Source organism: Porites lutea, chromosome 10 (genome assembly GCF_958299795.1).
Source record: "Porites lutea chromosome 10, jaPorLute2.1, whole genome shotgun sequence".
Lineage (NCBI taxonomy): Eukaryota > Metazoa > Cnidaria > Anthozoa > Scleractinia > Poritidae > Porites > Porites lutea.
Window position 1 is genome coordinate 13,830,480 of NC_133210.1, and position 14,544 is coordinate 13,845,023.

General features: G+C 40.6%; 1 protein-coding gene across 1 annotated transcript; it reads right to left on the minus strand.

Moving 5' to 3' along the window:
• Nucleotides 1-1,980: 1,980 nt before the first annotated feature.
• LOC140950720 (dynein axonemal heavy chain 9-like) lies at nucleotides 1,981-8,342 on the minus strand. The gene is made up of 5 exons (XM_073399962.1): nucleotides 8,337-8,342; nucleotides 4,699-4,864; nucleotides 3,684-3,871; nucleotides 2,914-3,165; nucleotides 1,981-2,425 (listed from the first exon to the last, which is right to left on the minus strand). The coding sequence occupies exons 1-5, from the start codon at nucleotides 8,340-8,342 to the stop codon at nucleotides 2,156-2,158; spliced, it is 882 nt and encodes a 293-aa protein (XP_073256063.1). The 3' UTR covers nucleotides 1,981-2,155.
• Nucleotides 8,343-14,544: the final 6,202 nt, after the last annotated feature.

A 14,544-nucleotide genomic window follows, 5' to 3' on the forward strand; every position in this document is an offset into this window, starting at 1 on the left:
GCCTAACCTATGCCAGCGCAGATTTAAAACACATAAATGACTGCGTTAACGACGATTTAAACAAGGTGTATATATGGCTATCGGCTGACAAACTGACCCTTAACTTGACTAAAACTGAGTTTATGTTAGTTGGGTCGAGGCAGAAGCTATCAAAGCCTTCTGAAACTCCTTCTTTTATGATAAACGACCACCCCGTGATGCAAGTGTCAACGGCAAAATCTCTTGGAGTGCATTTTGACCAAAACTTAAGCTGGGAATGCCACATACAGAGTATTTGTAAAAAGATTGCTTCTGCTTTGGGTGCAATTAAAAGAATACGACATCTTATTCCTTTTAATGTATTAATTAATGTTTACGACAGTTTAATTCAACCGCATTTTGATTACTGTAATGTCGTATGGAGCAACTGCGGCATTGGTCTTTCCGATAAGCTGCAGAGGCTCCAAAATCGTGCAGCCCGTATTCTAATGTCCGCTAATTCTGATTGTAATGTGGACGATTTGTTCCTGGCACTGGGTTGGCGTAAGCTTAAACACCAAAGACCAGTATCGACGGCTATTATGATGTATAAAACCGTACATGGGATGACTCCCGACTATCTAACATCTAAATTTGTATCTCGTGACGAAATAACTTCTTATCGATTGAGGAATACTGAAAATAAATCAGTCCTTCCACTGCCCCGTACCAATTATTTAAAGAAAAGTTTCTCCTATGGCGGAGCTAAGCTGTGGAACAGCCTATCCCATGATTTAAGATCTGCAGATTCTTTACATGATGTTAAACGCAAACTGTGTCGCAACAGTTTTGAATGAGATCATACATTAATACAGTTTTACACGGCATCCTTGAAAAGCAGCTTTTATTTGTAAATAGCTAGGTAGTTAAAATTTTATGAATATATTTTTAATCAGAGTTAGTTTAGTTAGGTATAATAGATCTTAGATTTTTTGTACATGCTGAAGGAATTTTAACCGTGTTTAAATAAAGTTATCTATCTTATCTATCTATCTATCTACTCGAAATCATGTGATTACCTGTACTAACAGGACAGTGTAATATTAGGACAGTACGCGTCCTGCATAAGTAATTGGACAGTACGCACCATCGCGCGGGCGCAATTGAATTTTTTCTTTCACTGCTAGCTAAAAACTCTCGGAATATTTTGTTTTAATTATAAAAAAGCTTATCATAAAATAATACAAGTTTTATTATAGTTATGATAAATTGGTGACAGAATTTCGTGTCGTACAATTCGGTCTGTAATCATACTGGTGATTAAACAAATCGGACTCCCACAGTCACTCGTACGATTACAGACCGGATTCGACCGGCTGCACTCAGTCCTATTACCGTTATTAATATACATGTATGTACCTTTTGCAAGACATAACCCATGGACTCGGAAATTCGTTCCTCCGCTCCAACAGAGCGGCCAGTCTCGGAATAAACTGACAAGGCACGCAGTTGAGAAAGCACACGTGGGAGAAGTTGAGTGACAGAAACAGCCCCGTCCTGTTCTATTTTTAGCAGTGTGGGAAGTTGTTCGATACACAAGTCCATTGCTGCCCGCGGGCGGGGCATGTTGATCATGTTTTCCGGTGAAGGTTCTTGGATCAAAGCGGTTGTCTGGTTAATGTCGCGGTGAAGTTTATCCAGCTTGCGAATGAACTCCGAGGCACTGAAAAAGAAACACTGTGTCACTTAAACTTTAATCTCTGCAACTTTCCTAGGTTTATGAGACACAGACAGACACGCATCAGGGTTTTGTATGTTAAGGTTAGCAGCTTCTAAGTCGTTTACAATTTTTCCGAATTTTTGGAGAAAAAGCCCTCATTGATGCTGTTAAAAATTGTACTCTTTCGCGCGTCTAGGTTTCTGCAGCCCCTATTGATGCTATAATATCTTCATCAGTAGCACCTTTAAAACTGGACGCCATTTTGGCAAAGAGATGTAGGAAACGTTGCCATGGCAGGAATTCTGCCAATTCCCTGCTAAGAGAGGCCTCTGTTCCCTTTTATTGGGCAGGCGGGAGGAAAAGAGGACAAGAGGCCTCTGATAGCAGGGAATTCTGCCTCAAAAATTCACGAGTTAATTATCACCAACAACACTAAAGAAGAAAACCTCCATCATCGCTGAAAATTAAACGCTGATCTTACCGTGATTCGTTGTATTCTCGTTCTACACTAACGTCTTGTCCCAGGGCCCTGACAGCACTAACGTCTGCGCCATCTGTGCTAGTCTTCTCGTTAAACCATTTACTGTAGTGAGACGGGTCTACATTGGCTGGTGGTACAGGCAGACTCACAGTACCCACACTAAGGGACGAGTGCTGTTGGAGGGCTGTTTCTTTGATCGCGTGATGTGTTAGTATTTCCACGAAACGGCGGTCCCAATGGTCAGTGACTTTCCCGCCATATACCCCCTTTGAATTTAAAGGAATAAAACTTAAAGTAATTCGATTTTGTAGCGAATTTTCAATTTTTATGCGTTGGTTACCGTAAGTAGCATAGGTAAAAAAGGAGAAAATCGCCGATAAATCGCGTCAAAGGTCGAACAAGCTCGAAACAATGCAAGGGATCCCCGCCTGTTCGACTTAGACGCGCAATTTGAAAAATTGCCCATTGAATGGGCCTAAAAATCTCCGTTTTTCCTCCAGAGAGGAAGTGTAGTCACTAAGCACCTGTAGTAATGATTTACGCCAAAAACAACGGGAAGTAAAGTAATCCCTGAAAGTCTCAGTATTTTCAGCAGTTGCTCTGTTTTACGAATTGATTCAAGACGCAAATGGATGCTCCCTAGAACGTATCTGGAGTAAGAAAGGGTGTTGGGGGAGAGGCAACAAACCACGCAAAAACGTAAAGAAGTCTTAGACATTTTCGAACAAAATTTACAAAAGTTCTTCCAACTTACCTTGGAAATCATTTCAGAGAGTGCTTCTAACTGTGTAGCACTCAGGCCATCTTGCCTCGTGGCCCACCCAATAACCATCTGAAATGCGGTTAACAAGTCACGCGTGGACAGAGGGTGGCGACCGCTAGATGTCCGCGTCCCCAGCTGATGGCGCATGAGCAGGACACTGTGGCTTACGTACAAGCCAAACAAAGTGGAACGAACTGCGAGGGACTGGTCACGAGCTTGTTCCCAGTACGCTCTTGGAACGGCCTGTTATAACCAGAAAATACAGCTGCTTAGTGTTGCCACTACACAAGACAAGAACATTTGAATATTTTTTCTACTGAGTCTGTTTAGGAAAGCTTACACTTCTATTTTGGCTCTTAAGAGGTTTTAAGGAAAAGTTGGTTAAAATTCGTCCCCCAGCCCCCAGTCCCATAATGCAATTCGGCACATAAACGACCACGTCACTCGTGCAACCTCAAACCAAATTGTCCCCACCGCTTTTCCTCCCATTTAAAGGAAGAAGCCCTGGGAACCAGGTTGAACCTCTTCTTTCGCTATCTACTGTGAGTTTGCTGCCCAGCCATTCGCGTGGTACAAAACCGCCACGCTGGAGAGCAAAATTCGCACTGGGACAAGACAAACAAAGGAAATTACCATTTAAAATTATGCTTGTCTTTTGTTTATCTTGTCCCAGTGCGACTTTTGCTCTCCAGCTCGGCGGTTTTGTACCACGTGAATGGCTAGCTGCAAAGCGCCTATTAGTGAAATGAAACTTATCATACCTCGAGTGTTGATGTTATAAGGGACTTCAAGTCCAGGTCTGTGGAGTCCAGGGCCTGATACACCGGTCCTTCTCTCTGCACCACGTTCCAAGCCAGCTGATGGGCAAAAAGAAGAAGCCCCACTGGCAAGTGATCTGCAGGCTCACAAAGAAGAAACACTCGCCACTGAGAAGGAGTTGATGAAGTTTCTACAAACGCCATAAGAGAAAATATCACCAAACTGTGTTACCGAATGTTCGTGTTAAGGGGCAGCATCTAGTAGAAATAGCCTGGTTATGGACATTCTGCATAACTCACTCCATGTTCTATTTCCGAATGGTACCAAATACGTAAATAATTAGTATAAATACGATCGTAGAGAGCCAAGCAGAACGACTAGTATATAATAAAGTGTATGGGGTAAAATGATGGCAATGGTTCCTCAAATTTAACGTTGTGAGAGACGTTCAAGAAAATCACAGTCATACCAGTTTTGTTGATCTCATTGCTTTAGACGATTTGTTCTTTGCGCCTACGATTTCAAATGTGGATGTGTCTAAAACACCAGCTATTCAAATGATAACGGAATGACTTTCATTCTGGATCGAGTTCATTCCATCTCCATATATTTCTCTGCATTTGGTTGCATGATACCAAAAGACCATTTCGTTCCCGTACAAGTCATTCCGGTTTTCATTCCTAATAAAGTCCTCGTTCTGGTACAAATTCTGGTATCATGTAAACTGAAAACGAACTTTGTTCTGGATTTTAAATCGCAAATCGTATAGTCTGGCACGAGTGGCGCATACGTATTTGACTGAAGCGAAAACCACGCGAGCGAGATCGCTTGAAAGCAATACGAACTTAACTCTGGAACGAAACTCATTTCAGAACGAAATTCATTCCGGTATCATACAAACAGACCCTAACTCTCTTTTACGAGTCCACAGCGTTCAACATTGGGCAAAAAAACTCCTACCTCCCCACCGAACCTTCAAGACCATCCTTTCCCCTCCCACATCAAAATGATACGCACCAGCTTGTAATTTAAGCCTTGATAACCGATTGTAGAGTTGCTCCAGCCATAGACGAGAAGCCAATTGAAGGTTTTCTATTACCAGCCAAGTGTCAGTCCACACAGCCGTTGCCAAGGCAACATCAATGACCTCTTCCTGTCCGTGTCCCACAGATATCTGTTGGCACTATACATTATGGGCCTGTAAAAGGCGAATTAACTAGGTTCAATTCTTAGTTTTGTACATTTGGTAACTTGTTTATGTCAGCAGTGCTGCAAGCGAGTTGGTTCGTTTAGTGTGTGATTAATTTTTTTGGGGGTCGACCCAAAAAAAATTTAAAAGGGTATGTATGGAGTTTTGTAAGCATAACTGGGCTACGATGTCAGAGACAATTTGCCCCAAAATGCTCATTTTTGGCTAGTAGGCCTCTTGGACATTGTTCTTTCAGAATATCCTGACAAATCCCATAATTTCAGAAATTTCATTTTTATGATGTCATCACTTTAGTACTCTATTGTAAACAACGTCATTAGCCATCTAAACAGGAATACTGTATTTCCTCAAATAATAGGCAGGGGCGATTATTACTTTTTTCTCACAAAAAGGGGCGATTATTTGAGGATGGCAATTATTGCAAATAATTGTTCAGTGGAGGTTGTGTCCTAAATATTTTTTCCAAATTTGGTTCCTTGATTAATTTTCAGCGTCAATATCCTAGGCGTCAGAGCTTGAATCGTCACTGATCATTCTGCTGGATCTGACTCCACTTCAAGTTGACAGGGAGGGTATAAGAGAAAGAGAAGATGGCGAGAGGGGTGAAGAGTGGGCAATTATTTGAGGGAGGCAATTAATCAAGGGACGGCTATTATTCGAGGAAATACCATAGGTTTGTTATCCTAAAGACAATTATGTGGTAATCAGTTGTCCACATTTCTTTCCCCATTCTTAAGAGCCAATGTCTGTAATTTTCGAGAATCGGTTGACAGTCGTGAATTTTTGAATTTCTTCTTATTTTGTCCAAATTATCTCTATAGTACACTAATTTCAAAAATCACCTTAAAACTTGTAACAGCTTTTTATTTTTTCAGGAATCAGGCAAAGTTTGAATAACTCTAAATCGGCGCTCTTTCGAGTATGAAATTAGCGAAAATTAAGCATTTTCTTCGCGCTCGTACATAAAAACGGGATAATATCTCAAGATGAAATCAAGTCACAAAACAGACATACATTTTTACTTTATAATTCAGCAATTAACTTTAAATAAACCGTTTAAATGAGACTGTACCGGCCGCGAGAAGAAACACGGTTTCAGCACTTTTCGAAAATGGCAAATTTGACCTAACTTCACCATCGTAGAAACCCAGTTGGTACATGGAATTTCAATATGAAACAAGAACTGTATTGAAGCATATCCGTTGCTGTTGTTTGTGTTAAAATATTTCTGGCGGCATTCCAAATGCGCACCGTCGAGAGACCAAAACCTGAAGGGTATTTTGACACCAGGAAAGCGCGTGTGCAACAAGCAAGTTTCGACGCTTGGAATATTAATCCTTTGCAAACATAAGTCACTTCGACATTTAAACCCTAGTCAGAGTTGTAACGGTTTCAGATAATATTTCGGCGTTTCTGTTCGGTTTAACATGATTCCTTTCAACTGATTTTTGCGATAAACCATAATGAAGAGACACGAATACGCAGTTCAACGCACAGTTAGTAGAGGGGATTATTGTCGAAATACTCGCTTGCTATAGTTTTAATCGTATTGAAACCTTAAAATCAGAAAAGTTATTTACTTACCTGAACTTAAATGCTAGACGGGGTCACAGTACCGCTAACTAAATTCTGCATCAAGGCAGAATCAAAGTTAAGTTTGTGTATGTTTTCAATCTGTCAACACGAGGGAAGATGACATTCTGGAAGTGCGTGACGCGTAACGCGCCGGAAAAGAAATTCCTGGTATAAGTGTTTTACGGTGCAAGTCTTTGTTGTATGTTCGTATAGCATTTCGCACATATTCAAACTTGGTTTGTGGCGCCTGTGGCCCCAGTAATGCTGAATGTATTGCGATCATAGAAAAGATGTCGTGAGTCACTTGGTATGCTCGGACTTGTTAGTCACGTCAGTATGTTAATGATAAAAGTAAGGTTTTCTGCATTTACGTTAGGCGACCTTTGTTTGATCCACAAAATTGGCGCATGAAAATAAGAGTTTTTCCTCACCACCGCTAAATGTTTGGTTCCGAGTGGCGGTGCAACAAATCACGTGGTACCGTTCTAGATCAGGCTACTGGCTGCTCATAGAGGGGTCCATTAAGGCACATTGATTGACGACTCTGCATGGCCTGAAGAAAATGATTTACGCAGACGTTTTCTGAGCGACGAAGGTGCAGCTTTTACTCTCCTTTTTCGTTTCGAAAATGGACGAGCACGCGAGAGAGATCCCCTTGCGCTAATGGTCAATAAATCCCCTGCGGTTTTTATTTTCATACGCGAAATCGACGATCTCCGAAAAGAAAATAGATCGACGATCTCGAAAGAAAAAGTAGAGGGTCTGTGAATAGGCTACGAAGGTGCTTGTTATTATTTTAGTGAACTTTACAAGAGGTCTCTGGCGACTATGCTAACGTCATGAAAAGTCTACTTAGCTTGTTTAAGTTTAGCCAGGGCAAGAGGAGGAGAAGAGTGGGATGGTACACATATAAAAATTCATGTCTTTATCACTCCATTTAGAGCTAGCAGACTTTGTTTGATCCACAAAATTGGCGCATGAAAATAAAAGTTTTTCCTCACCACCGCTAAATGTTTGGTTTCGAGTGGCGGAGCACAAATCACGTTGTACCGTTCCAGAACAGCCTATTGTCTGCTCATTTAAAAGGGGTCCGTAAGGGCACATTAATTGATGACTCTGCGCGGCCTGAAGAAAATGATATACGCAGACGTTTTCTGAGCGACGAAGGTGCAGCCTTTACACTTCTTTTTCTTTTCGAAAATGGCTATGTACTTCTCTCCTCGCTCCTCGCTGCTAGGCGGTCGTTTTTGCCTGAGGGATACCACCACGAAGGAGTTTTAGCAAACAGGTCTCTGCAGGTGTAGACCTAGCAAAAAGGGCATTCTCCACCTGAAATTTTAAATCGATATGAAAGGCTATTTTCAGCCTTTTGTCTCTTTTCCGCGCAACATATTTTGGTTAAAAGATGATAAGTAAAATGGCTGAGGCATTTTAAAGCATTTTTTCATTTAGGCGACGGATTTTGACGTTATGAAAAAGAACTTGTCAGTGAATTGGTTTATTTTCTAGCCTGCGAACAAGTGCCGGGGGGTGATGGCGGAGAGAGAGCCAGGTGACTGTTCCTTTTTTCAGGCAGGAGCTAGCATGTACGTGCATTCTGGTCTAACGCCATAATGTGTAGACTGGCCTTTAAGGGGCGGGGGATCAGATCGTCAACAGCAGGTTGACGTCTAGCCAGAAGATATCCTTGCTGCAGAGGAGCAAAGCAATACTACGTTCAGTTATTTAAACATGTTAAATACTTGTATTTCGCTCATCAAATGTGTCCATTGTCCATTGTCGATTTGTGGTTTTTCAGGAATGTTCTTTTGCGGAGCATTGGCCAATTTTTCTTAAAACAGTTTTACTCGTTTCCATTTCCCTGCTCTACCTTCATGTTGCACATGGCGTACGTGTGTACCTAAATCCCTCAATTCATACTGAGGTGATCGATAGAGAAGTCTATACGCCAAGCGGGGTTAAGATTATTTTATTAAAAGCAAAGGCTTAGGAGGCTAAGCGCAAATAAAAGAAAACTAGTGTGAAAAGTTTTGCAGACTCGGCTTACTCTATTTGTTTTCTTTCTCTGTCTGAGTTTCGGCTTGTACATCCTAAAATCAAGTTTAGTTCGACCTGTTTTGGGGAATATAAAATATAAAAATAATAAAAAAAACAGTGTCACTTGTCATTTTATTTTTTCTTGTACGCTCGTGCGATGATTTATCCTTCTCTGTACAGTTGCGTGACAAGACTCAAATCACACACGGGCTTTCATCACGCAATACATGGTTTAGTCCGTGGCTAAACGACGGAAGATTTCAGTAAACTGCGGCCACTTGCAGTTGAAACGACTGTGGTAAGTAAATTCTTATAGATCTCGTATCTCATTTAGAGCTAGCAAGCCGTTTCTAGCGGCTTTAGTTTAGCCGGTGCAGAAACTCGAGGTCAATATTTAGACTCAACACGAAATTAGCAGCGTTGTCTTTTTCAGCTACTTGCGTGCAATCAAATGCAGTGTTAATCTACTTAGTTCTTTTTTATAACCATCAAATTGAAAAGCGTTTTTCAAAATATTTTAAGAGCTTCCCGTAATGTGCCCCTTGTAAAAGAAGCTAAGTTTGCAAAAACGTTTGTGTACTGCTTACATTCGCGGCTAGTTTGTTGCAGCGTTCCAACGTGCGAAACTACCCTGCACGTTTCGGTGACTCAGCGACGCACTTTTGTAATGCCGCCAAAAATGTTTTAACACAAGAAACGGCAAAGGATGTGCTTTAAAATAGTGTTTGTTTCATGTTGAAATTCTATGTACCAATTCGGTTTTTTCGATGGTGAAGTTAGGTCAAATTTGCCATTTTTGAAAAGAGCCGAAATCGTGTTTCTTCTTGCGGGCGACTCGGTCACATTTAAACAGCTAATCTGAAGATAATTGCTGAATTATAAAGTACACGTCTGTGTTTGCTTTGTGACTTGATTTCATCGAGAGATATCATCCCGTTTTTACGTACGAGCGTGAAGAAAATGCTTAATTTTCGCTAATTTCATACTCGAAAGAGCGCCGATTTAGCGTTTTTCAAACTTTGCCCGATTCAGGAAAAAATAAAAAGCCGTTACAAGTTTTAATGTGATTTTTGAAATAAGTGCACTATAGAGATTATTTGGGCAAAATATGAAGAAATTCAAAAATTCACGACTGTCAACCGATTCTCGAAAATTACAGACATTGGCTCTTAAATTCCTTAGTGGGATAGGGCTTTGCATCAACCATTGTCTGGGGGATAGAGAAGTGATCGTCAGTACAGAAATATGTGTTGATACCCCCAGACCTGGCTACTTAAAGGTCCATGAACCGCAATAATGTTCCAAGCGCGGTTAGTTCAGTGGTTGAGTGGTCTTACCAGCATCCAAACTACAATCAATTGGACAAAATCTTGGGACAAATTTGCATTTGTTGGGCTTCCTTGAAATCACACATGCCAAACCCCTTCCCCCATCCCACAAATAAGGTTGGATGTAAGGTAGGGTGGAGGGAGACCTGCCAGACATTTTTGGATATGTTGCATTGTTTTTTGAGGGCACCAAGAAATTAAAGAAAATACTGCAACACTGTCCCAAGCACTTTTGTCCAGGATAGCTGGACCTATTTAGAGACCCCAGTTCAATCCCTGGCTGAACCACATACAGTCAAACCTCTATTAAGCGGCCACCCTGTATTAAGCGTTCACCTATCAATTTTCAAAAATCTGCTTCTCATATTTACGGTAAATTTGGCCTCTATTGAACGGTCACCTCTATTAAGTGGGCGTGGTCACTGTTTGGATTTCCCAAATGGCTAATTCACTGTAATAATTCACCTCTGTTAAACTGTCACCTTGTTACATAACAATTAATAATTGGCATATTTTTTAACACAAAGATAACCGAAGTAATTCCAGTTTCTTTCACAATTGATCAGACGCAACATAACATTGTAACCTCAGTGTTAGATACACGTCTCTCTCCATGTTGAATAAGGTTTTAAAATTGCTGATGTGCTTGATTGAAAACACGCTTGCCCTACAAACAACATTACTGTAAAATGAATTTGTTGTTTAGGCGTGAACTCCTCAGAACATCCAAACACTTTTATCACATTTCCTGTTACTGTTGTTGCATGAACAATAAATAATATTGTAAAGAGTGATGAATTTTGACCTCTATGTCAATTTCTGCCACATTATGGGCTTAATATTTTTAGAAAACTTCTATTAAGCGGTCAGCTGGCTAATTTCCAAGGGTGACCGCTTAATAGAGGTTTGACTGTACCCGCTCATTTCCTTTCATGCAGTTGTGTTAAATCATATTCGGTTCCAAATTAACTGTAACTGTATACACAGTATATATTACAAAACATGGTAACAAGCATGCTCACAAATATTTTGAGGCCTGTAAATCCTTACCATCAGATAATATCTTCATTTTAGAGGCACACATATCATCATATGCAGATCCTGCAGCACCCTGGGATGCCTGTGTTTCTTTGTACAGGCCACCTTTAAATATCACAAAATAAGAAAAAGAAATGTATATAACACCAAAAACCACTGTCAACAGCTAGGTAAACTATTGTTGCTCTTCACAAGGAAATTAAACTGACAATAGGACTATTATTCATCCACCTGGTCAGAACACTTGTTGTGCAACAAACTGTTCGGGCTATTTTTTGCTTAGAATACTTATTGTTATCAGATTTACAAATCAAAAACATTAGAAATTTCAGGGGCTATGAATGATTTTTCCAAAGCATAATGCACAGTTAAATTTTACTGGCAACCACCCCCTTTGCCCTCCCAAGGCAACCCCCAGGAAAAGTCAGGCCCTTAAGGCCCAGGGGTGGGCAGTTGTTTGAAGTGGTCTTGTACTGGGAAAGGAGGCAGGGAAACTGTCAAAATTAAAGGAACAGTATCCCGTTACTGCGCATGCACCAAACTTTGATTTTTGGACAGGATGTCGTGAAATCAAAAGATGCTAGGAGAGTAAGAGAACCTTGAAAAATCTGTTTGCATCGCGCTTGGCCTCGGGAGTTCAATGCTACGCTAAAACTTCTCAGGATAACAGATCAATGATATACTGTTCCCATTAAGTTTTGATTTGGGCGAAATCAGGATTTTTTGGCGTCACTTTTAGTGCCGTTGGCCGGAGGACCAAAAGATGGAAAGCGCTTTGATGCCAATTGAAGGCTTATTTCTTCTGCCAGCTTCCATACAAGCTCACTACAGATAATTCTGAAAGGAATAAGAAGAAATGAAACAGCAACAATAAAGACTGTAAGAAAGAAACCATTGAGACATTGATGTGGCTGAGGAGATCTTGTGCAATTAAGCTTCGTAAAGCAGAATCTTTTGTAACAACGCATTAGTAAACTTTTAAATGAACCTCCCTACAGCCGACAAAATCAAACAAAGAGGCGCTACATGTTTAGAAAAACTAGCGCCATGAAATCATGACTAACCTTTGCAATGATGCATGGCACTGAGATGTCTTTCAAATGTTTGAGGCTACAACATGAGCAAATCAGGCAAATATTACTGGACTGGGAACAATTGACCTCTGACACGAGTTTAACATTAGAAAAGCTGTTCTTAAAGCGAGCGGAACAAGATTTTTGGGTCGCAAGGCGGTCCTGCTAGCAATAAAATCACGATGAGTCTTCGTACTGCGAGCCAAATTTTAAATAAAACAAAAGACTTCTTCGAAAGTCTAAAATATTACTTGAGAATGTAAACAACAAATCACCATCGGCGGTGCGGTCCAGAAGGAAATCTTCTCTAGTCAATATGACAGTTCTATTGTCTTTTGGAGAAAAAACAAATGGCGTTCACGCATGCGCATAATCGGGACACTGTCCCTTTAACTTCTTGTTGTTCTTGTGAAGTAGGTTATTTCTTGGTTGAGATTATAGCAGAGGAACATGAGGAGAAGACTCCCAAGAAGCACTCCTTCAATAAAAGGTAAAAATGAAACCTACAAAAAAATTCAGTCATCAGCTCGTGCTGAGAATGGTACGCAAACAAGTTGGTCAAAAATCAAATTGACTATTACTAAATCTGGGTCTCCTGTGCAAATCAGAGTTTTGACTGACACTCAAAGACGGGGGTCTTTGGTTTCCAATTCTTTATTAAAGTTTTGGGATAACATAAACGTTTTTTAATAAATTACTTGTATCGGCTATTACGCCAATCACATAAACAGATCAAATTTACCTCGTCAACATTCATGCGATCAGTGTTTATCGTTATATACTTTACCTAGAAGAACCGGTTTCCACCGAATTTTTGCTCCAGTTCGACGAGCAACACCCTCTTTCAGCTTACATGTACTCGCCATAAAGGAGAATGGACAAACGACATCGTGGTAGAATACAACTTCTTTCATTCCAACAACCGCCCGAGAACTGTTCTATTCCGTCATAACAGACGATTCTGCGACTGTTTTTTGCTGTCCGAAGCTTCTCTCCGACACTCCGACAGCTCCAACTTTTACCCCATTACATTTGACTGCGGTCTGCTACCAAAACAGTTTACGCGTCATGTATATGAACATGAAGCCTGACGCACGCGAGATGAGGGAAATGTTTTTTCAGTACAGCTCCCTTTGTTGTGGAATATTGATGCCAGAGGGATAAGTATCTTGATACATGTGGTTTCGGCAACTTTATGGGAGGATAAGGTCACATCACTGTCATGACCAGAATCAATGCCTATATTCCCCGAAAGGGGCGAAATCACAAACTTGCTGGGCGGTACACCCGCGGGCCCGATCTTCATAAACGTTTCCGCGGATCAGTAGCAACAAATCAGACCACAGCAGATGTTAAAGAGCGCAACCAACCGATTACAAAAAGCTCCACAGGGGCTACATGGGATTATCAGTACTTCGCCTGCGAGTTGGTCAGTGTCTAACTTGAGCACGCCGGCATCCTGCGCGTTTCCCGCGTGTGTGGAACAAGGAATGGGATGCTTAAAAATTAATGATAAGCTATTGGTCCTTTTTCGCAGATCCCCAGTTTAAGGAGGAGATATGTGGCAGATCATGTCACCACTGCATAAAGAAGTTTTGTAGACCGCAAAACGCAAAACTGAACATCGGCGATCAAGATCCATTACACATAGCCACAGATGGCCAAGAAGATTCTCAGACAGAGTTTGACATTCCTAATTGGTTGAGCTTCGTTGTTCTGTTTTCCACGAGTTCATCGTTTTTCTTCTCACTGGTCTCCAACTCTAACTCCTACTTGACAAGCAACACCGGGTATGCGCACGGAGGTGATATGTAGTCACATCAAGTCGAAGCACTTTACTTGAAAGAACTTCTTAAAGGTGGAACAACCTATCTTTGGTTTGATGAATTAACATTGGGCTACCCTAACTTTCTTGCCTATGTCTCACTCCCGTGTCTGCTTAATGCCAGTCTCATGATCTTAGGAGAATCGTAAGTGAAACTCTGTTTGAATTTAATCCGTTATGTACTTAAGAAGCGGGTTGGTTAACAACAGGGGAAAAATCCTTGAAAAAGAAAAAAAAACAGGCGATAAATAAAAGAGCGATACATAGGGATAAAAAACGTTGGTTTCAATTCATTTACTGATCTTACAAGTTCCAAAGGGTGACAAGACAGTTTTATTGTAAAAAATATTCAAAGTCTTTCATTAATGTTTTTGTGCGCACGAGATTTCGTTACTTGGACATTCTCCCGTCGTCTGAGTAAAAACTGCTGGCAAAATGTATAAGGTCGCTTATTAATCTGTGAACGAAAGAAATCACTGAGGTTCATTATTTCCAGGAACGGCATAATTAAAACACACCTCTAGAACATCCTTTTATCCTCTGAAAATGATGAGGAATGTTTGAGGTCACTTGTTAAGAATCCTGATAGTCACATTTATTCATTTTGAAAAACACAGAGATGTTTTTCTTCAAATTTCACTTAGAAAATCTTCCAGTTGCGCCTAATTCCTTTAAAACAGTAATTACCACTTAATCTGAACACAATGCAAGCCTGCAATGTAATTTTCAGGGAGTTATAATAACTCCTTTAGTGGGGCTAATTTAACTCCTTACAGT